Source organism: Protopterus annectens, chromosome 3.part1, assembly GCF_019279795.1.
Source record: "Protopterus annectens isolate FY-2018-M chromosome 3.part1, PAN1.0, whole genome shotgun sequence".
NCBI lineage: Eukaryota > Metazoa > Chordata > Ceratodontiformes > Protopteridae > Protopterus > Protopterus annectens.
Genome location: NC_056732.1, coordinates 1506475538 through 1506497895, shown reverse-complemented (window position 1 = coordinate 1506497895; position 22358 = coordinate 1506475538). Strand labels below are relative to the sequence as shown.

The following is a 22358-nucleotide window of genomic DNA, read 5'->3' as shown; positions in this document are numbered from 1 at the left end:
ATGCAGAATGTACAAATTATGGTAGAAAAAGTATGAATAGTGTTAAGTAAATTATTTAGATAAGTTGGTGAGGTGATGTGAGGTTATCATAAAATGCAAATGTTGCAAAGGATGAATGTCTGATACTCAGTTTGTACTCCTTAGCTTAATGTTTCTCACATGTTCTCCTTGTACTTATAAATCCTCTATGACCATTTTATTTTATTGCTACTTTGGTTTTGGTTGTGACTGAGTAAAGCAGAAACAATATGGACAAATGTATGCAAGGGCAAATGGAGAAGGAAAAGTGTGTAGTTAGTTAAGGCACGGTGAAAAATAAATTGTAATGATGCTTGATTTGAGACCCGCAGATAAGGACTTGCACATTAATTGCATCTTTTGAAAAAAATAGAAGTCTTGTGGAGCTGAGGTTGGCCTCCGATAATCCAAAACCTGTGCCATCATTGTCCTAGATGTGTGCTTTAAATTTGTACCAGCAGCCTAGATGCTGAGGTATAAGGATCTAGTTAAAGATCTCATGTTCTAGTTTTGTTAATTACGGTACTTATAATGAAATCTGTATGTCATATAGAAAACTTGTATCTTTTTTCATCAGATAAATTTGATGTTACAAGAACGTATTTTGAATCTTGAGAATGTTAATAGCTCATTTTCTGTATGAACACAGTAGAAGTCCCTCCATATCACTGTTGCAGTATTCCTAACTGAAGAGATCTTCTGCCAAGGCTAGCATAGCATCCAGACAGTATACTGAAGCCTTGAGTACTAACAGTTACTGTATGCTCCCCGTGCAAGGCATAGCGTATAAAGATGACATATGGATGCACACACTCAGAACTTTTTTGTCACCAGTCTGAATGCCATCATTGAATGTCGGTCTGAACGCCTTTCTTCTGTGCTGATTACTGAGATGTTTTTTTCAGATAAGTACCCTGTTGGGGTTTTGCCTCATCTTCTTTGTGTTTAGTATTGATTGACATTTTGCCTTTCTGAATGATATGAAACTAGTGTGGGAGGCAGATTCCCCATAAATATTGTCACAACCAATGTCTCTTTTGTTTGGATGTTTCCCACAACTGTACGCAGTGTTCTATCTGCCAGACTTTTGTCCTAAGTCCCTACATATTCGTATCTCCTCGTTATCTGCTTACATTGAAAACCAGAGTCTTAAGCTGTTGACTCAAGATGCTATGGTGGAGTCTTCCCATCCTGAGGATCAGCATTTGCCAAGAAAAAGGCCAAAAAATCTTTGATCTGATATGGCTGCTGTCTAGCCTCCCCCAAATGTCTCTCTCAAGGCTGGTGAAAGCCCTGGAGGATAGTCCGGTAGTTGCTTTGGATTCCTGTGCTGTGACCCTGTCAGAGGCCAGTATGGATTCAACTTCTCACACATCCTTGAAGGCTTTGCAAATGTCAAGATGTTGAGGGGAACCTTGGCTGATTATATCCGAGGGACTAAGGGGGACTTTGCAGATTTTAGTGAGAAAGAAGATCCCTAATATGCTTATTGAGTGCCACCAAGGGTTGGATCCTCCTAGGGTGTTTTGTGTGGACGTCCCACTAAAAAAGAAACAGAAAACCAAGCACATTTCCCATGCAGTTGAAGATTCCCAGTGTGACTGGCAGGATTTTACTCAGGAGTTGTTTAATGCTTTGATGGCTTTAAAGCCTCCTCAAGGGGTGTCTGTGCCTTCTCCTCCTTGGTCTTCCACTCGTCTTAAAAGACCTAGGGAACTGGCTTCCTCTGATGAAGATCAGGACTCTGGATAAGAGTCCTTAGCCTACTTTTCCCAGATCCCTTCCCGCTTGGATTGTGGCTCAAAGGAGGAGGATTCTTTTATTCCATATTCTCCTTTAGAGGAACTGTCTGAACTGAACACTGTTACCTGTATGATGAAATTCTTTAAGTGGGATTGTTTTCATGTTTCTGATATCCAAAAAAGGTATTATGAGCTCCTTCAGGTGGAGTCTCACAAACCTTCTGCTTTTCCACCTGTTTGGATGCCCTTCTGGATGGTTCTATATCACATCATTGAAAATACTAATTATTGAATCACTATTCAGCGGACCTACTTTGTTGAAATCTCACTTTATCGAACGTCCGTTTAATTGAAGTTTTTCATAGGGGAAAACAATGGCTGTTCAGCCTACCACCCGTCACAAAATTGTAAAAATTTAAAACCAACCCAAGTTGGGGGAGGTGCCCCCCCCCCCCCAACTAAATATACCAAATCCGACATCACACTATAGTGGGGAAACATTGTTTTTCCTTATGAAAAACATTGATTAAACAGCTGTTCGATAAAGTGAGATTTTGACAAAGTGGGTTCATTAAATAGTGAGTGATTTGACAGTTAGTGTTTTCGATGATGTGATATAGACCCCCTCCTGGATACCTTTTCAGCGGCTTTTATGGTCCCTGGTTCTCAGCCCCCTGCTTCCAGGAAACCTCATAGATTTTACAAGGTGCCTGATAAATGTAAGTTTTTGTATAAATACCCTTTTGCTGATCCTGCTATCTCTTGTCCTATCTCTTCAGACAAGCCCTCCAAACTGTTGCCCTGTACCAAGTTACTTCCTTCTGATAAGGACAGTGTGGCCATGGAGAGACGAGGCAAGAAGGTTTGTACTGCTGCCACCTTATCCATAAGGGGCATTAACTACTAGGCTTACATGACTATGACTAGGTATGTTTTGGCCTTCTTTTCTTTAAAATTTTCAGGTTATTTCTGATCTTCCTGACTCTGATGGAAAGGCCTTTGCCCTTTCCCTGCTGGGTTCCATCTCTCAAATTGCCTGCCATTTTATTAAGTGCAGTTGATGCTTCCTCTAGGGCTGCTACAATTGGTTCTTTTATTTTTTATTTTTATTTTATTTTTATTTTATTTTACATTTGTTGACCGGGCTAGTCCAGCTGGATAATTTCCATTTTCAGTGGAGGCCCGGGGAGAAAAGCTCCACAATTAAAACAAGGTTAAACATTTAAGCAACAATGCATACATTTTAGTGTAGTAGAAAATACAGCGAAAAAAATCAGGTAAAACAAATAGCCTAAGCTATATATTCATATTTTTTTTTTTTTTAGAACAGTACAGTAATTTAGTCATTTGAAATAGCAGGGAAAGATAGTGATTTTTACGTAGGGAGGTATGGCTGAAGAGCGAAGAAGTCATTTAGTCTGGATTGGTACAAGAGCAGAGCCAGAAGTTGTTAAGATGTAATAGAAGTTGTTTTTTGAAAAGTTGAAAGGAGTCTAGTGAGGTAATGTGTGGGGAGGTTATTCCATATTTTCCCTATGGAGTTTGAAAATAGACAGTTACCTGCTGAATTTGTAATTCTAGTTGTGGTGACTTGTATCTTTTCGCAGATCAACTGTTTCAAGTTTTTGTAGGGAGTAAGGAGGTTACTGAGAGCTGGTGTTTTTGTTGGTTGATAAAGAATGTTATGTGTAATTAAGAGTTGTTGATAGATAAGCTTGTTAAGTAGTTCTAAACATTGTAATTGTTTTAAGTTATTACAGTGGTGAGTTCTGTACTGGGATGCTGTGGCAAAACGGGCAATATTATGGTAGGATGTAGTTAGTTTTTTCAGGTTACCTTTAGAGAGATTGGTGTAAATAGAGGAAGCATACAGTAGGGTGGAGATAAGATGTGATTGAGCTAAGGTGGTCCGTGCTTCTGGAGTAAGGAAGGGTTTTATTCTGTACAGTGAACCTATCTTTTTATTTACTGCTTTTATAGTGTTATTGATATGACAATCATAGTTAAGATTATTATCAATAGTAACACCAAGCAGTTTGGTAGTAGAGTCTGGGGAGATAAGAGAATTGTCAGCTGCAGTAATAGTAAAATTTAGTTGAGGAGATTTGTGGGTAGGTGAGAATAGTAATAGCTTTGTTTTCTTGGAGTTGAGAAGGAGACATCTTTTGAGAACCATTGTTCAACGGTTGAAAAGGTAGATTGTGTGAGTGACTGGAGTTCAGATTGGGTGGGAGCTGTACAGATGATGGTAGAATCATCTGCATATTGTATGCAGGTAGTGTTATGGATAGATGATTGAAGATCATTAATAAAGATAGAGAATAAGAGTGGACCTAATATTGATCCTTGAGGTACTCCTAAGGAGATAGGTAGTAGAGCAGATAGAGAATTTTTCCAGAGTACTGCTTGTTGTCGGTTTTCAAGGTAGGATGAGAACCAGGTTAAGGAGGAAAAATCCAAGGCAAGTGAGTTTAGTATATGTAGGAGAAGTTTATGGTTGACCATGTTGAAGGCTTTTGACAGGTCTAGGAAAAGAGAAGCAGTTAGTTTGTTATTATTACGGTTACAGTTTATTGTGTTAGTAAAGGAAAGTAGTGCAGTGGTCGTACTATGTGAGGGTCTAAATCCATGTTGAGTGTTTGCTAGTAGGTTATTTTGAAGGAGATGGTTAAGTAGTTGTTTGTGTATACATTTTTCCATGATTTTAGCTAGTGGAGATAATAGTGCTATTGGGCAGTAGTTAGAGAGGTCAGTGGATTTGCCTCCTTTATGTAAGGGTATGATGTGTGATATCTTCCAGATTGCTGGAAAATCACTTTCTTTTATGGATCTGTTTATTAGGATCGAAACAGGGTAGGCTATAGCTTTGCTGCTTCCTGAAGGAATTCAGCAGGAAGCTTATCTGCTGAGGGGTAGTGGGTTTAAGTTTTTGTAAGAGAGATTGTATGTAGGAGGTGGGTATGGGTTGAAGTTGAAGGGAAGGAATGACTTTGTTGGCGTTACTTAAGATCAGTTGGGAAGCATCAGGGGATAAATGGCTTGCTAGTGTTTGTATGGAAGTAGTAAAGAAGCTATTGAAGTTATTGGCTATTAAAGAGGGATTATCAGGGTCTAGATACTGTGGGTTAGGTGTTACTATTTTACCTGGGGTAAGTAGATGATTGATAGTAGACCAGAACCTTTTTGGTTCTTTTTGTGGATTGCTGAAGTTCTACATAGTAGTTCTTTTGTCTGAAATAATAGCATTTTTGGTTTTGTTTCTCAGCTCTCTAAAGGTTTGATAGTCTGTTGGGTTTCTAGAGGAGCCATTTCTTCCAAGATTTATTTTTAAGCCTGATCTTTTGTTTAGTATTAGAGGTAAGCCAGGGTGCTGTTCTGGTCTTTATTCTAATGGTACGACTTGGGGCATGGTGGTTTAGGATTGTAAGGAATGCTGAGTTGAAATATTCTACGGCTTTGTTGAGAGAGAGGTGCTTTAGAGGGGTCCAATTGTATTGTGAGAGTTCTGTTTGAAATCTTTGGGGATTAAATTGTTTCTTTGAATATAGTGTTCTATGTGAGGTAGGTAAGTTTTGATGAGTTTTAGCTCTAATGACATATGTGAGGGAGTGATCGCTAAGGTCATCAGGAAGGATGCCAGTTTTGTAGCTTTGTGAGGGGAGTTTGTAAGAACCCAGTCTAAGGTGGTTTCTTTTTGCTTGTTTTATTTATTCTAGTGGCACTATCAATTAGTTGTTTGAAACCAAAAAGGTTTAAATGGGAAGTAGGGTTAGCATTGTTACAAGATTTCCAGTCAATGTTAAAGTCTCCAAGGAGTAGTGTTTCTTGAGGGAGGTAATTTGAGAGTTGTTCAAGAAGTTGTTCTAATGTGGGGATATTATTTCCTGGAGGCAGATAAGCACAAATGATGTTTATTGATTTAGTAGTATTAATTTGAACTCTAGAGCAGATTATTTCGACATTATTGTTTTGGGTAAGAGCAAGGTCAAGAAGAGTAAGCTTCAGGTTAGATTTATATAGGATAGCTACTCCACCTCCTTTCTTGGAGGTGCGATCAAGTCTAACAATGTTATATCCAGGTGGGGTAATTTCAATATCTTTAATAGATGGTTTTAGCCAGGTTTCTGATAAGCATAGAATGTCAAAGTTGTGTACTTCTAGTAGGGCGTGTATTTGACTAACTTTATTACAGATACTGCGTATATTTAGGTGGGCCAAGGATAGTATGTTTGTAGTTATAGTTGATGGAGGAAGGAGAGCTTTTATATGGTGACTGTGTGTTTCAGTAGTTGTAGGTTGAGGGCCGGGATTGGGGTGTATGTCACCGTCCTGAAGTAGATGGAGTAGTAGACCATAGTTTTTGGATATGTGTTTTAGAGATGTGTCAAATACTTTCTTTGATTTAGTTTTTAGTAGTTTACAATGAAATAGTCTATGGTATTTGGGAAGTAGATATATGGTTTATGATGAGGTAGGTAAATAGGATGAAGGTAGGTATGTTGTAGGTGTACTAGTATGTTTTGAGGGAAGTGAGAGAGAAATAGTTAAGGAGTGTTCATAGGAGGTTAAGAAGTAGGTAGTAATGAGAAGGAATAATAGTAAGAAGGTGATAGGTAGTTTAAGTTGTGAGTGGAGGATAGTTGTAGACATGATAAGGTAGTTGTATGTGAAGTAGGGTTTCCTGATATGTTGTAGAGGGGTGTGTGGTGGGAGTAGGGGGTAGAGTGGAAGGGGCTGTAATGGTATAGGACTTTAGTGAGATAGTGGTGGGTTGGTTAAAGTGGTATGTAGGTGTGACTAAGTGAGGGAAGTTACACAATCTGTGAGACTGTGAATTGGATAGGATAGCAGTAGTAGGAGGTGTGGCTTGTAGAAATATAAATGTAGGACCCCTGGGGGTGGGTGGGATATGAAGTGTTACTCATGGCTTTGTCTCCAGACACTCCCTGATGACATTAAGGCCAAATTGTAAGATGCTCCTTTGGACAGTAAAAATCTCTTTGATACTGCTGCTGACCTTTTCAAGTCTCATCAGGATAAGGGTAAGGCCTTACAGGTGTTGAAAGATTTTTTTATTTCTTCTATTCCTAAGTTTCAGAGGAATTGCCCTTCCAAATATGTTTTTCTTCACAGGCAGTCTCAACCTCCACCTAAAGGTGAAAAGGGTTCTAGATGTGTACCTCCTGCTAAGTTTAATCAAACTCCTACTTCCCAGAAACCTTCCTTTCAGGCCAAGCTGGGTTTTATTTGACAGTTCACTTCCCTTTTCCTTGACCAGGTCCCTTTGTACTTTCATCTTTCCCTGTCCCTTCCAAACTGGTTGAGAATCACAACAGACTCTTGGGCTCTGTCTGTTATCCTCCAAGGGTATTTCATGGTTTGGAAATCCCTTCCTCCATTTTTGGGCATCCCTCAACCTCCTTGGGAACAGCTTCTTTTTCTACCCCAGAGGTACTTCATTCCCTTCTGGCCCAGGGCACAATTCGAGCTGTACCCCCAGCTGAGGTTGGGAAGGGGTTTTTATTCCAGAATGTTTCTATTTCCCAGGAAAGAGGGCACCTGGAGACCAATTCTGGATCTTTTTACAGCTCAACATATTTCTCAGGATTCCTTATGTTTGGATGTTCTCTGTTCAGGCCCTTTTTTGTCTTCTTCCCCATGCCTTTTTGGTCTCTCTAGATCTCAACGATGCCTTTCTTCATATTCCCATCCATCCCCTTTTTAGGAAATGTTTACATTTCTGTGTTTTTTATCCTTGCATTTTCAGTTCTCTGCTTGTTTTTTTGGCCTCTCTACTGCCTTGAGTGTTCGCCAAATGCCTTACTCATCATTGCTTTTTGCAGGATGAGAGGCATTCAGATCTTTCCTTATCTGGACGATCTGCTCATTCAAGCTTCCTCCCTCGAGGCTCTTCTTCAGGATCTGCAGTTTACTATTTCCTTGTTGCAGAGTATGGAGTTCACCATAAATGTTCAAAAATCAGCTGTGATTCCTTCTCAGGATCATGTTTCCCTTGGTTTGCAGGATCCAAACCTTTCCCACGCTAGCATCTTTACCTGCACCAAGGTCTTGTTTCTTATTGCCTTTTTCCAGTCACTTCTTCCTCTGCAGTCAGTCATAGCCAGGTACTTTCTCAGGGTTCTCAGGTTTATGACTTCCACCATTCCTATACTTTCTCTGGCCAGGGTCCATATGAAAAAGGTACAGTGGTACCTTAAGTCAGTGTGGATTCAGCATTGCCATGCTTCCTTGTCTCAAGCTGGAACTTTAGTTATGGATTCATCAACTCTCTCTCTCTCTCTCTCTCTCTCAATTCAGGGATTCCTTTCCATGCCCCATCAATGACTCAAGCTTTTTACAGAAACTTCAGAAAGAGGATGGGGCCTCCTTTGGCTGTCTCACGATTCATGGTCTCTGGCCTCCTCATCAAAGGTCAGACCACATCAGTATAAAGGAGATGAGGGCTTTTCATTCCCTTTTTTTCCTCGGGTACCTCAAAGTTTTAACAGACAACACCACAGAGATATGGTATGTCAACAAGCAAGGGGGTTCAAGGTCCTATCTTCTTTGCAGACTAGCTGTTCAGGTCTGGTATCTATCTGCCAGCATCAAGTGACTCTTCAGGCAGTTTACATTCCCTTGGAGCACAATTTAGTGGCAGACTCTCTCAGCAGGTCCAGCACTCCAGTTTACAAATTGATGCTTACAGAGATGTGTTCCTGGACATTGTCCACCAGTGGGTATTCCTCAGGTAGATCTTTTTGCTTCCCTCTGAACAGACAGCTTCTTCTATTCTGTTCCACAGTCCCATGTCCCCTGGCTCAGAAAGTGAAGTCTTTTTCTTGGACGTGGATGTTTTTGTATGCTTTCCCTCTCCTTCCTCTGCTTCTGAGAATCTTGCACAAGATCAGACAGGACTATCCCAAAATCTTGCTAGTGACTCCCTTTTGACTCAGACAACAATGGTTCCCCATTCTTTCTCACTTAGCCAGGGGCAGTCATCGCAAGTTACTTCACTGGGTGGTGGCTGTCACACAAAACCAGGGGTCTCTTAGCCATTCTCACTTCAGCAGTCTTCAACTGATGCTATGGGTGATAGAGGTTTGATCCCTTTTAATCACCTCTTTTTAGGGTCCTGCAGGAGGCCAGGAAACCAAGTACCGGGAAATCATATTTGTCCAAATGGAAAAGGGGCTTCTCGAAACCAGGATCCCTTATCTGTGGAGATTCCTTCAGTTCTCTGTTATTTGTGTGATTTGCTCCATGCTGGGTTTGAATATTCCTCAGTTAAAGCAGATTTGAGGTCAAGTAGTGTCTTGAAGGTGTTAATCAGGCCTCCCAGGGAAGCCAATTCTGCCTTCCTAGGACCTTAGTTTTGTTCTTGAAAATTTGATTTTGGCTTTTTTGAGCCTGCTGCTTCAGCTTCCATACAGTATTGTACTTGGGAGACTTTTGTTTTAGCCCTTGATTCAGCTAAGGCTTCAGGCTGTCATGGCTGTTCCTCCATTTTTAGTTTTTCAGAGCCAAGGGTGTCTCTTCGTACTAATCCTTCTTTTATGCCCAGTTTGATAAATGAGTTGTCTCTTAGTCAGTCTGTTCATCTTCCTTCCTTTTTTTCCTTCTCCACATTCTGACAGTGAGAAGATTAATGACATCTTGGATTTGCATAAATAGCTCAGATATTATTTGGATAAAACTAAGGATGTTCATAAATCTGAAAAGCTTTTTGTTTCCTTTCATCCCAGGTCTTTGGGTTTAGCAGTTTCTAAGCAAACAGTCTCATCCTGGATTTTTAAGGCCATTTCTTTTATTTTATTTATTTATTTATTTTTTTAATTCTTTTAATGGTCAGTATCTTTCCTCATCCCTAAAGGCTCATTCTGCCAGGGGTGTTGCCTCCTCTGGTGCTTTTTTTCCAGGGGTCTGTACACTAATTCCATCCTTGTGGCTGCTGCTTTGTCTTCAGGTCATACCTTCACTAAGCATTACAAGTTGGATGATCCTTCCAGGACTAGAGGTGGCTTTGCCAGGGCTATCATGCATGGATTTCTGGAGGGCACTTCAGTGCTGTCCTTCTCCCAGGTTTCATCTTGAGCTTTTGCATCCTCCCTTCAGTTAGGAATATTGAAACCTTGATATAGAAGGATATAGCAATTGTGTATGATCTTACCATAACAGCAGATGTCCTTCTCTTCACTGCTGCAATATTTGATCTCTTTATTCTGCCCCCGCTGCTGTTGACTGTTTTTTCTTGCCCTCATGTCCCAGGGGCTCTTCTCCTTTTTCTCCTTCTTGATGTACATGCTCTTCATTGTCACTATGGATATTCTCTTCTTCCTGTGGCTTTTTCATGTCTATGCTTATGCATCTGTACATCACCTTTATGCCTTACACCTCATGTGGGAAGCATATGTGTGATGTACAGCGCATGTCAGTTCTTTAAAGGCTTTGGTGTACTGGCTGAACTTTGGGCTGCCCTTGGCAGGAGGTTCCTTCAGTTAGGAATACTGCAACAGTGAAGAGAAGGACATCTGCTGTTATGATAAGATCTTGCACAGCTATACTTTATTATTCAGTGCTCGAGTGTAAAAATCACACTGCTGTTATGTAAAAGTGGGATTAATTCAGTCAAACTAGTGAAACTGTTTGTAAAATCTTCCACATTTTCCTCTTTGTCCTGCAGACAATCAGCGACCTCTTTCGTACTCTGTATGAAATGGGCTTTGATGAAGCACAGATCCAAGCTGCTATCCAGGCAGGGTGTCTGAGTGTTCAAGATGCAACAGACTGGTAAAACTGTATTACTTTCTTTGAAGTACCATTACTGATCATGATTTGGATACATTTGTAATAACAGACTGGCACCAATGTTCAGATACAGTAATAAATAGTGCATTTCATTTTAACAGTAGTAGTTTTAAGATAACGTCTTACCCTTTATGTTTTATGATTTTCTCTCTTCCTCCACACATTTTGTATTCTTTTTATTGCTATCCTTCTACATTACTTCATATTGTGGAAATGGCAATGTGGTATCTGTGTTTAAAAATGAGACTTACAAAACCGTGAAATGAGAAGACAAGATCAAAGAGAGGTTTAATCTTACCAAAGCTGATTCTAGAAACCAGATGGAGACTGTAGCAGGAGGCCTATCACTTTACTTGCTGTTTAACTCGTTGTTGGGACAAGACTACAACTCTATTTGAAGGCCTGGAAAACCACCATGATATACCATTGCGTTTTAGATGTAGTTCACAAAATGCATGTCTGAAGTCAAGTTAGGGCCTGCTCCTTTCATCCATTATCCCACACAGTGTGCCACAGCATAAGAGTGCTGTCTTCTGAAGTCCAGGCTGTGATGTGCAAAACAGCCATCCATCTAGCATATTCCATGGCATTGGTGGTTGTGGGTGTGTCACCATTTCACTGGCCTCCTTTAGAAGTTCCATAACCGTGATCATTAGAACTGAGTGCATGAAGTGTAAGTCTGAAGGATTTATGCAATATCTGAGGTTGTCCTTCCTCAGGATATTCTTCTTATCCAGTGTATAGCAGTCTTGGAGTTAGTGTACATATAAGTAGTAGTGGTTTGGAGGACATAGCCTTCCATGTCAGGGAGAGTACAGGGGTTGAAAACTCCTCCATAGAAAAACACATGGATTGCATTGCAACAAATATTGAATTTCACTGTGTTTGTTATGTAGTGACAGTTTTTATTTTTCAAAGTTGTGAAACTCACATTTAGAGTGCCACACTTCTGATAGGAAACCAGTTTTACACCTGTCTTAGTTTTTCTACCAGAGATGTTAGGGACCTTCAAATGTTCCTCATTGTATGCCATTTTAGTCTTTTTGTGACCCAGAAGAAGCACTGCAAGTTCATGCTGCAGATAACTCTGTTCTGCTTCCACTTTCTATGTGAAATGGAAGTTGCTATATTGGCCTTCAAGATGCCTTCCCGTAAAGTAAGCTATGGAAAGATAACGTTAGGATGTTAAGTTGTCAATCTCGCCTTCATTCTTGCTGGATGGGTTCGGCACTTGCTTTAGCTCGAGAACTCCTTTTACCAGCTCGAGGCAACCCTATATCCCATGATGCAAGGCGGAACTACCTCAGATCTCGTTTGCCGCTTAGCGAAAGAGGTCTCCTTTGCCAGCTGAGGTGAGTTTTTCGTAGTAAAATAAGAAAAGTGTAGTTAGGAGTTTATTTTTCCTTTTTGAGCGTCAGTTTAGACGCCAAGCCTGGATGCGGCTGTGTAATTTTGCGGACCCCTTTAAGGCGTCCTTCACCAACACCCCCTTTGATGGTTCGGCTTTGTTCGGACCTCAGGTGAAGGATACTTTGACCAGATGTGAGCAGGACGGTAAAACTCTTTCTGCCGTTGGAGTCCAGTTTTCCACTCCTTCTAGACCTTATCCCAAGGGTCAGAAGGGGGGGAAGATGTGGTTCCGAAAAGCCCAAAGAGCTACACCGGACACACGTGGTCAGTTTACCCCCAGAGGCAGAGGGGGTAACAATAATAGACGCCGCCCTAGAGGCAGGGGGGGGTCCTCAGAACCAGGGCAACAGGGAATCTCTTCCTGAGAAGCCCTTTCAGCATCCCTGAGGTGTTGCCCGACTGTCCACCCTTGGAGGCAGTCGGGGAAGAATTTCACTGTACCCAGTAGCCTGGCAATCCCTATCCCAAGAGAAGTGGGTACAGTCGATCATATCCGAGGGTTACAAAATCCCCTTGAAGGTTTCCCGTACCTCTACAATCCCTTCCAGACATCTCACCCGGTCAAAGGGATTTGGCAAGACAGGAGGTTTCAAAACTCCTGGAAAAAAGAGCCATCCAGACAGTGCCGGCAGACCAAGTAGGATCCGGCTTCTACTCAAGATTCTTTTTGGTCCCCAAAAGGACGGGAGATTGGAGACTGATACTAGACCTAAGCAGACTAAACAAGTCTGTCAAGAAGGCAAGATTCCGGATGGTCACGCTGCAATCCATTCTGCCCTTTCTGGGCAAGGACAACTGGATGTGCTCTATAGACCTTCAGGATGCGTACTATCACATAAAGATTCACAGACGCTCCAGAAGGTTTCTCCGCTTTCGGCTGGGAGCCAGTCATTACCAATTCAGAGCACTGCCCTTTGGCCTCACTTCAGCCCCCAGAGTGTTCACCAAATGCATGGCAGTGGTCACAGCTCACCTGAGACGTCGAGGATTCCAGGTGTTTCCTTATTTGGACAACTGGCTCCTCTCCGCCACCACCAAGCATCAGCTTCTTCGGTCCAGAGACTATACCCTACAGCTTTGCAAGAAACTGGGAATTTCGGTAAATTTCGAAAAATCCTCTCTGCTGCCTTGCCAATCTATCACCTTTATAGGCGCAGAGTTAAATACCGTCAAAATGTTAGCCAGGCTAACAGATCAAAGAATTCTGGACATCCAAAAATTTGTTCGGCTTCTGTTACAAAGCAAAAAGATCAAAGCCAGGTTTGTCCTGAAAGTTCTAGGTCTAATGGCTGCGGCCATTGTTCTTCTACCACTGGCTCGCTTTCACATGCGTCTCCTGCAGTGGATGCTTTTCACACAGTGGTCGTATCACGATCTTCCGATGAGACACGAGATCTTAGTGACACAGTCTTGCAGGGCTCATCTGGGCTGGTGGATATGCTTCCCACTTGTTCATCAGGGTCGACCCTTTGTTCCCCTCCTCCAGTTGCCACAGTCACCACGGATGCCTCCCTGATCAGGTGGGGGCATTATCAGGGCAGGATGGTCCACGGACGTGGCAACCCATAGAATACCATCTGCACATAAATGTCCTGGAGATGAGAGCAGTGCTTTTAACGCGTTGCAAGCCCTCGGCGACTTTCTTCCCACGGGACTATTGCAGTACAGACGGACAACATGTCCGTGGTCTGGTACATCAACAAACAGGGCGGAACCAGGTCCTATCCCTTATGTCGAAGCTCTCAGACTTTGGCAATGGGCGATCTCTTCTCAGCGGTTTCTGATAGCAACGACATCCCCGGCAGGTCCAACCTATTGGCGGACAGGCTAAGCAGATCTATTCTGATGCCTCACGAGTGGTCTCTCAATCAATCTGTAGTGGATCAGATTTTTCTGAAGTGGGGCACTCCTTCTTGCGATCTTTTCGCTACCCCTCAAAACAGCAAGTGCCCAGATTACTTCACACTATTTCCCCTTCCAGGCCAACCCTTGAGAGACTCTCTAACCCAGGATTGGCCTCGGGGACTTCTTTATGCTTTTCCTCCCTTTCCATTGATTCCACAAGTCATTCAGAAAGCCACCGTTTTGAGAGCCAAATTGATCCTCATTGCTCCATATTGGCCTCGACAAATTTGGTTTCCGTCTCTACATCGTCATCTTCTGGTGCAGCCCTGGCATCTGGACCCAGTTCTGGATCTTTTGATCCACCAGTCGGGTCAGCAGCACCGGGCCATTCATTCTCTCAACCTCACTGCTTGGTTGCTCCACTTCAGGCTACCAATGATTTCTGACTCAGTCAGAGACATTTTAGTGTCTTCTTTGAAGTCGCCCACTAGAACTATTTATGCTAGCAAGTGGCGACGTTTTTCAATTTGGGCAAACGCCAGAAATATTGATCCTTTTACTGCTCCTGTACATTCTGTTTTGGATTTCCTGGCGGAGGTTTTTCATTCAGGATCCTCGTCATCTACAGTCAAAGTACAACTGGCTGCTATTTCCAAGTATCATGTTGGCTTGCATGACAATAACATCATGTCTCATAGGTTATGCAAGGCCTTTTTGAGAGGAGTTTTTCTCCTAAAACCGCCTGTGAAACATCCTCCTCCGCAATGGGATCTAAACTTAATGTTGGCATCCCTAATTCTACCTCCTTTCGAACCGTCTGCTACATGTTCTTTGAAGTTATTGACGTGGAAAACTATATTTTTACTGGCTGTTACTTCTGCAAGAAGAGTTTCTGAGATACAGGCCCTCTGCATTCGTTCACCTTATCTGGTTTTTCATAAGGATAGGGTTTTGTTAAGAACTAACCCTTCCTTTCTTCCCAAGGTTGTATCTCAAACCAATATTAACCAATCTATAGATCTACCAGTTTTCTTTCCTAACTATTCTGACAGAGCTGAACAGAAGCTGCACTTTTTGGATGTCCATCGTCAGCTCAGGTACTACTTGCATAGAACTAAACAAATTAGAAAATCAGACCAATTGTTTGTCTCCTATGCAGAAAACAGGTTAGGTCTTCCAGTTTCTAAAGTGACCTTATCTAGGTGGTTGACTTCCACCATTTCCTATGTGTACTCTCTCAGGGGCAAACAACTATCTTCTAAGCCAAAAGCACATTTGACCAGGAGTCTATCCACTTCTGTAGCCTTTCAGGATAGACTTCCCATTGACACTATTTGTGCAGCAGCTACTTGGGCCACGCCTCATACCTTTGTGTCTCATTACAAGTTGGATTTGGCCTCCAGAGATAGGGCCAGTTTTGGTTCCACAGTTCTCAAGAGTCTGTTCCATTGAGCCACCCGGGATACAGGTGCTAGGGACGCGGTCCCATCCAGCAAGAATGAAGGCGAGATTGACAACTTAACATTTAGAAGTTATGTACCTACCATAACGTTCCATGTTAGTTGTCTTCTCTCGCCTTCTTTCTTGTGTCCCTCCCTCCTTCCCCCTGGCCTGGACAGATCTTGGAGAGTTCCTATTAGATTGCTTCCTCTGGAGCATTGTTATGAGGACTTCTTTTAGGAACCATGGTTCCTAATTATGTTAGGATAGTCTTTAGCAGGGTCAGTTAGCTGCCAAACGAGATCTGAGGTAGTTCCGCCTTGCATCATGGGATATAGGGTTGCCTCGAGCTGGTAAAAGGAGTTCTCGAGCTAAAGCAAGTGCCGAGTCGGAGCCGAGGATCGGCTCCGAACCCATCCAGCAAGAAAGAAAGCGAGAGAAGACAACTAACATGGAACGTTATGGTAGGTACATAACTTCTAATTATCATTGCTTCCATATTTTCCATACTGGCACAGAGATACAAGCAGTCTGCTTCTGCCTTTTTTTTTTTACTTTGAAATTACATTTGCAATAAGGACATTTGCAGATTAAGCGATGGAGTTTGATACCCATATTTGCAGGAAATCTTTGTGTCTGGATTTTTAGTTGCTAGTTTAGTCAATGGACCAGATTACTAGAATTCAGAAAATGCTCTGCAGTGTCTGTATGCTTGATATAGCAGTCACTCTGTCACACACAGCCAAATCTGTCCCATAATAAAGATTTTCTGGAGCCCAACTTGGTACGCTTAATGAAAAATGTCTTCCTACTGGATGTTAAAGTGGGGATGTGACGTACTGTATTCTGTTTGTTCAGAAATGACAAGTTCATTTTTTTTCCAGGATGGCTGCGCACTGATCAAGATTCAAAAGCTTAATTCAGCTCTCCCAGTGTGAAAAAAAAAACTGATAGATAAGGGCCAGTAATTCTGACTGTTTTAGTAAAATTCAGTTACTGGCTAGTAAGTACACTGCCTGAATGACAGCAAAGAAGAAGCTTAGAGAGCCTGATAGAAAATCAACTCGAAAAGGTGAAAAGAAAAAGCACTGACTGGGAAGAATCCTGCAGCTGTTCAGCAAAATGCAGTTTGAGCTCCAGTTTTAATACAAGAGATGGCGTCCAGTAATATAAAGGAAAAAGACAAGTCAGATGTGCTCAGAGATGATTAAAACAAATGAAACATTAAAGTAGTATATAAACTCAAGTAAAAGAAACTAGAAAGAAAACAGACTGTATTAATTTTATGAAAGCACAAATAAATAACTTGACTGGTATTCCACAACAGAATTTGTTAATTGAAAGAGCACATTGTGTGTATGTGCCAAATCTGGCCGTGAGAAAGCAGCCAAGACCTGTATTAATAAAGATGCAATCATGCCAGCAGAAATATTTGATCCTGACAAAATTGTGGCAGTTGGAGACAGTAAAATGTTTGTGGGAAATGACTATTCCCTGTACACCATGCAGAAGAGAATCAAATTTATCCTAGCAAGCGGGGTATGTCGAGGGATAGGTGTGAGATTCAAGTTGCTATATCCATTTGTCTTAATGAGAATATTTTTTTCCTGTAGGAGCAAATTAATGTTTTAGTGCAGAACAGGCTCAGGAAGAAATGCAGAAGTTTGTCCAACAAATAGTGAGCTGTCCGACAGAAGAGGACTCAGATTCTTGGTCTTCTGATAATAAAGCTCATAGAGAGGCTTTGCCAGTGAAGCCCCTTTCAATGTTCCAACAGAAAATGCTTGAGAGACCAAAAACAAGCACAGGAATTGACTAGAAGAATTGGGATTACCCTGGACTCTAGTCGGATTGTGGGGTTGGGATATGGAGATGAATAAGAAGACCAGCAACACTGAAATTAGTAAGTAAATTTGAGACTATATAGCATGAGTTGTGTGAAATATGGCCTTACAAGAAAAAGTGTTTGAGAAGGATTAGGTTTTTGTTGACATTGTTAAACTTTTTGGTGGACTGACAGGCATATACCCCACTTCATATCATTAATGTTTAGAAGGACACTAAAAGGAACAAAAGAGAGAAAAAAAAAGTTAGAGTAAGTACAACAATTTTTGTTCTCAACAGTGTCTGTATAAAACATTTCATGATATAAATTACATATTATATAGAAAGCTTTATCTGATGTTGTAATTTTCGCTCTTAGAACACTGAAACTCTCAAGCTCCTTCCTTTACCCATAATGCCCTCATCACCTTACATACCTTCGATCTCATTTGCCACCATAGTGTTGGACGTGGTCACTGAAAACTCTTGAGTAAGCCTTATGTTGTTTTCACAAGTTAGCTTAATTTCTATTTCAGACAAATATTCTATTAATTTTTTGATCCTTTTCTTCCCTTTAATTCTCTAATAAGTTATTGTAAAATCTCTTTCACCTTTTTTAGTTTACTCTTAGAGTATACCTTAAATACCATTGCTGGTATTCTGCATAGTACTTTTTAGTACTTCACTTTTATTTACTATTGATGGTATTTGCTTGTCTTTTCTTATCTATCAAAAAGGATTTTTCTAAGTTATTTTTATCTCTTTTGCTGTTTTACTATGTCTGACAAAAAAGTGTGGCATGTGGCCATAAAATACCCAGCTCAAACACACACTCAAATTGTGTCTGTTGTTTAGGCCCCTCTCATCTGGACTCTGACTGTGATATCTGTAAAGGGTTTAATTCTTGTGCATCAATCGACAGGAAGCATAAACTAATTCTTAGGGGATTGCTGCCCTCTAAACCTGCTTCTACGACCTCTGGGGCTTAGATCACCAAAAGAGTATACAAAAAAAGAAATTCTCACACTAAAGAATCATGTAAGAGATCTCCAGATCTGTCATTGTCTGCTGCTTCAGATTGGCTATCTGAACCTCCTCTTAAAATAGCCAAAAAAGTCAGAGCCGACAACTTTGGATCTAAAACCTAGATCCACTAAATCTCCACAGATTCAGTCACTATAGCTTTTGCAGGATCTGATCTCCTCTTGGCTCCCATCCCCATTTTGGCACAATCTCCTTGGCACCATTCAAGACCCTCATCCATGGCCTCATTCATTCGCTCTTCCAAGCACCTTACAGAAGCTGATGTGGAAAGATGATGAGGAAGTTCATCAGGATGCAGATACAAATGGGAGTTCTCCCAGGTCCGACCCCTTTGGGTCTGGAGATCCTTGTCAGTGTTACTCCTCCATTATTAGCTCCTTCACCAATCTGACCTTTGGTTTCAGAGCCATCAGATTAGAAAGTCTTGGAGTAGTTTGCCTCAGATCTGAAGATGTTAGCATCTTCAACTCTGATGGTGTCTGAGTGGCTTGGCGCCAAGTACTTCGGAGCTGGACTACTCTCGGAGCTTTTTGGTGCCTGCTCTGGGGTGTTTGACTTGACTCCAAAGTTGTCTGAGCTGTCTCTGCCCTGTGGAGCTTCAGCATTGGACAGCTCGGCTCCAACTCCCTCCTCAATTAGTTTACTTTTGGGGTGAAGGGAACCATCAGTCCATAAGCCTGCCTTATCAGTTCCGTCGGTTTCCTTTTTTCCAGGGCAGTCTGCCTTCAAGGTAGTGGAGAGATGCTTTTCTGTTCCCATAGTTCAGACTTCTCTTTCCTTTTCAGCTCCAACTACCCAGTCCCATTCAATTCAGTGTCCAGAGCCTCAGTCATGTGTTCCACTGGGACAGCCAGCCCGAACCAGTTTTCAGACCACCCAGCAGAGTATAGTAATCTCTTCCGACACCTCTCCGGAGCATCCCACCGAAGAAGTCCCTAAGAAGAGGAAGTACAAAAAGAAGCACTTACACTCTCCACAAGAGTCTGTCACAGAAGACACTGACTTTAATGAAGGGGAAGGGTCCCTCAGATCACCACCTGGTTGCGTTTCATTTGGAGACGTATTAAAATTCCTGAAACAAAGATGTAGTTAGTCCCCCCAATAACCCTTCCCAAGAGGAGTGTTTCTGGAAGCCTTTGGTGCTGGCCTCTCAACCTCCTGGGTGACTCTACCCACTGATGAGCTGATTGATTTGGTCTCTTGATGGGCATGGAAGGAGTCTGACATGATTGAGTCCATCTCTAAGAAACCAGATAGGATCCTGGCACCACTCAAGGATAGAACATATTGGAGTAAGGGAGTAACCATTGATGCCATGGTCGTAGTGGTGGCCACTAAGAAGGAACTGGCAGAACAAATTTATTCTGCCCACCCCATCTAATAGGGAGTCTAGGGTGCTGGACAGATTTGGGAAGTGTGTCTATGCTTCAGTGACCTTCGTTCTTAAGTCGTCTGATTGTTTGACACATTTTAAAAGATTTCAGAGGGATTCGATTAAAGAACATTCCATATTCCTCTCTGGGACCACATCCTTCAAGGCAGAGAGGACTTTATCCTCACAATTGGCTACCCAGTCCATTTCAAACTCGCACATGAGGCGGCTTATCTCCCACGTGGCTGAAAGTACCTCATGGGCAGTGGGTTCAGGCATTTCCATCAGAAGACATGCCTGGATGCACATGTGTACCTTTGCCAAACCCTTCAGATCTTCCTTTGTCAATACTTCTTTTGATGGAAGTTCCTTATTTGGCCCCAAAGTTAATGATGCACTCTCTAGGTATGTGTAGGAAGGAAAAAAACTGTCTGCTGTGGGCGTACATTGTTCAACCCCTCAACAGATCTTTTCTAGGAACCAATGAGGTGGACAGAAAATGTGTTTCAAAAAATCCCAGGCTCCCTTCCAAGATCCACATGGAGACGGTTCCCCCAGGGGCAGAGGGGGAAGTCTAATAGAAGACACCATCCCTGGTGCTTCTGAAAGGAGGCCAGACTGTCCATCTCTGGAAGCAATCAGGGGTCATTTATCCCTACACCAGAGAGCCTGTCTAGAAATTGCAAAATATTCCTAGGTGCGGATTATAATATCCAGAGATTATATAATACCATTTTCTCATCTACCCCCACTAGTATAAGAGCCTGTCTAGAAATTGCAAAATATTCCTGGGTGCGGATTATAATATCCAGAGATTATATAATACCATTTTCTCATCCACCCCCACTAGTATCAAACAAAATCCCTGATGTTCCACCCAATCAGAGGGAAGCAGCAGCACGAGAAATAAAGACGCTGCTAGAAAAACAGAGTCATCCACGAGGTCCCCCAGACCACAAAGAGTTAAAAAATTATTCAGAATTCTTTCTAGTGCCAAAGAAGACAGGGGACTGGAGATCAGTTTTGGATCTCAGCAAACTAAATTGATCAGTTCAGCATAAAGTTCCAGATAGTCACAGTACAGTGCACAAAGTTGACTGGATGTGCTTGATAGATCTTCAGGATGTGGTCTATCATATAAAGATGAACAGAAGGTCCAGGAGATATATATGCTTCTGGCTGGGAGCCAGTCATTACCACTTCAGAGCACTGCCTTTGGTCTCACCACAGCCGCAAGTGTATGGTAGTAGTTGCAGTTCACCTGAGACTGCAGGGATTCTGAGTGTTTCTGTATCTGGATGACTGGCTTATAACCGCTTTGACCAGGCATCATCTAATTCAAGCTTGGGACTGCTTACTCCAGTTATGCTCTCGTCTGGGAATTTCTGTCAGTTGCAACAGGTCTCAACTCAAACCATCTTAGATATTGAAATTCATCAGTGCTGTGTTCAATACGGTCACTCAAATAGCATCTCTCCCCCTGTCCTGGGTTCAAATAATTTGGTTCCAAGTCAAAAAGATCATTCATAGTTCTTCTCTTTCAGCTTGTCTGATACTCCAAACAATGGGATCAATGTCAGCGGCAGTCACTGGCAAGGTACTATATGAGGATCCTTCAATGGATATTTGCTACTCAGTGGTCTATTCTCCAACAACCCTTATCCAGTCAAGTCAAGCTTGCAAAACTTACCTTTTATGGCGGATCCATTCCAATCAAATACAAGAAGGACATCCCTTTGTTCTCCCTCAACCCAAGGCCCAATGACCACAGATGCCTGTCAGATTGGATGGGGGCACTTCTTGGGAAGCACAGTCCAAGTTGCATGGTCCCCCAAAGAGGCCAACACACATATCAGAGTCCTAGAAATGAGAGCTGCCCTCCTAGCATTGTAGGTCTTTACAAGACACACTTCCAACCTGGAATATTGCAATTCAAACGGACAGTATGCTAGTAGATGTGAGGTTGTTCAATCTTGCCATTTGTTCTTACACGTGGGTTCGGAGCCGATCCATCGTCTCCGAGTCGGCCACTTTCCAAGCTCAAGATCTTTGAGTAGCTCGAGGCACAGTCACTATCCCATGATGCTCTCTGACTAACCTCAGATCTAGTTTGCAGCTGCAACGGATCGTACGATCTTCAGAGAAGCTCGGGCCAGTAAACCTTTTTTCTTGTCTTTGGACAAAAATTTCAAAAACTTTTCTGCATAGTTAGAGTAGTTTTATATATATATATATAGATATTATGTGTTTTTTGGGGCATATAGCCTATCACGTGTTTATATATTTATATTTCTTAGAACTTGGAATGGTTGCTCTTGGGCCTTTGGCCATTTCTTTAGTTTAATATTGTGTGCTGCCTTTGCGTTTTAGTTGGCAGGGCTGTGTTGACTTGTGTTCCCTATCCCTTACTCTTAGATAGTGTGTGTTTTTTAATATAGATATTTAGACCTATAGATAGATATTGTTGTTCTGTGGATTGCATTTAGTACGGTATACTTGTTCTTACTGTAACTTTAGTGTTTCTCTTTATCAGGAATCTGATAATAGGAGTCTTGCTATTATGTCTGATCAGAAGAAGAAATCGGGTTTTAAGAGGTGTAGCTGTGGGCAAAAAATGTCCATTATGGATAACCATGTTTCTTGTGTGTATTGCTTGGGGCCAGTACATTTACTAGAGGATTGCTCTGCCACTCCTTCAGCGGCAGGGTTCTATTAGAGAGGCAAAGGAAGTTTGTTGATAGAGGGCTGTTGAAGCCAGACTTTCATGAAGCATTGGACAAGGCTGACCAGACCTCCAAGTCTTCGAAGGGGTCGAAGTCTTCAAAGGTGTCCTCGGAACCCAGGTCCTCTGTTCC

The 22358-nt window shown here is 42.0% G+C and overlaps 1 protein-coding gene across 5 annotated transcripts in view; it reads left to right on the top strand.

Moving 5' to 3' along the window:
* LOC122798540 overlaps positions 1-22358 on the top strand; it is a 1608245-nt gene that overhangs the window by 79795 nt on the left and 1506092 nt on the right. For 4 of the 5 annotated variants that reach the window (XM_044067582.1, XM_044067580.1, XM_044067579.1 and 1 more), the window contains exon 2: positions 10444-10550. The exons of the other annotated variant lie outside the window; for it this stretch is intronic. In XM_044067582.1, the coding sequence (XP_043923517.1) occupies positions 10444-10550 (107 nt within the window). The remainder of the gene's footprint in view (positions 1-10443; positions 10551-22358) is intronic. 5 annotated transcript variants of the gene reach the window in all.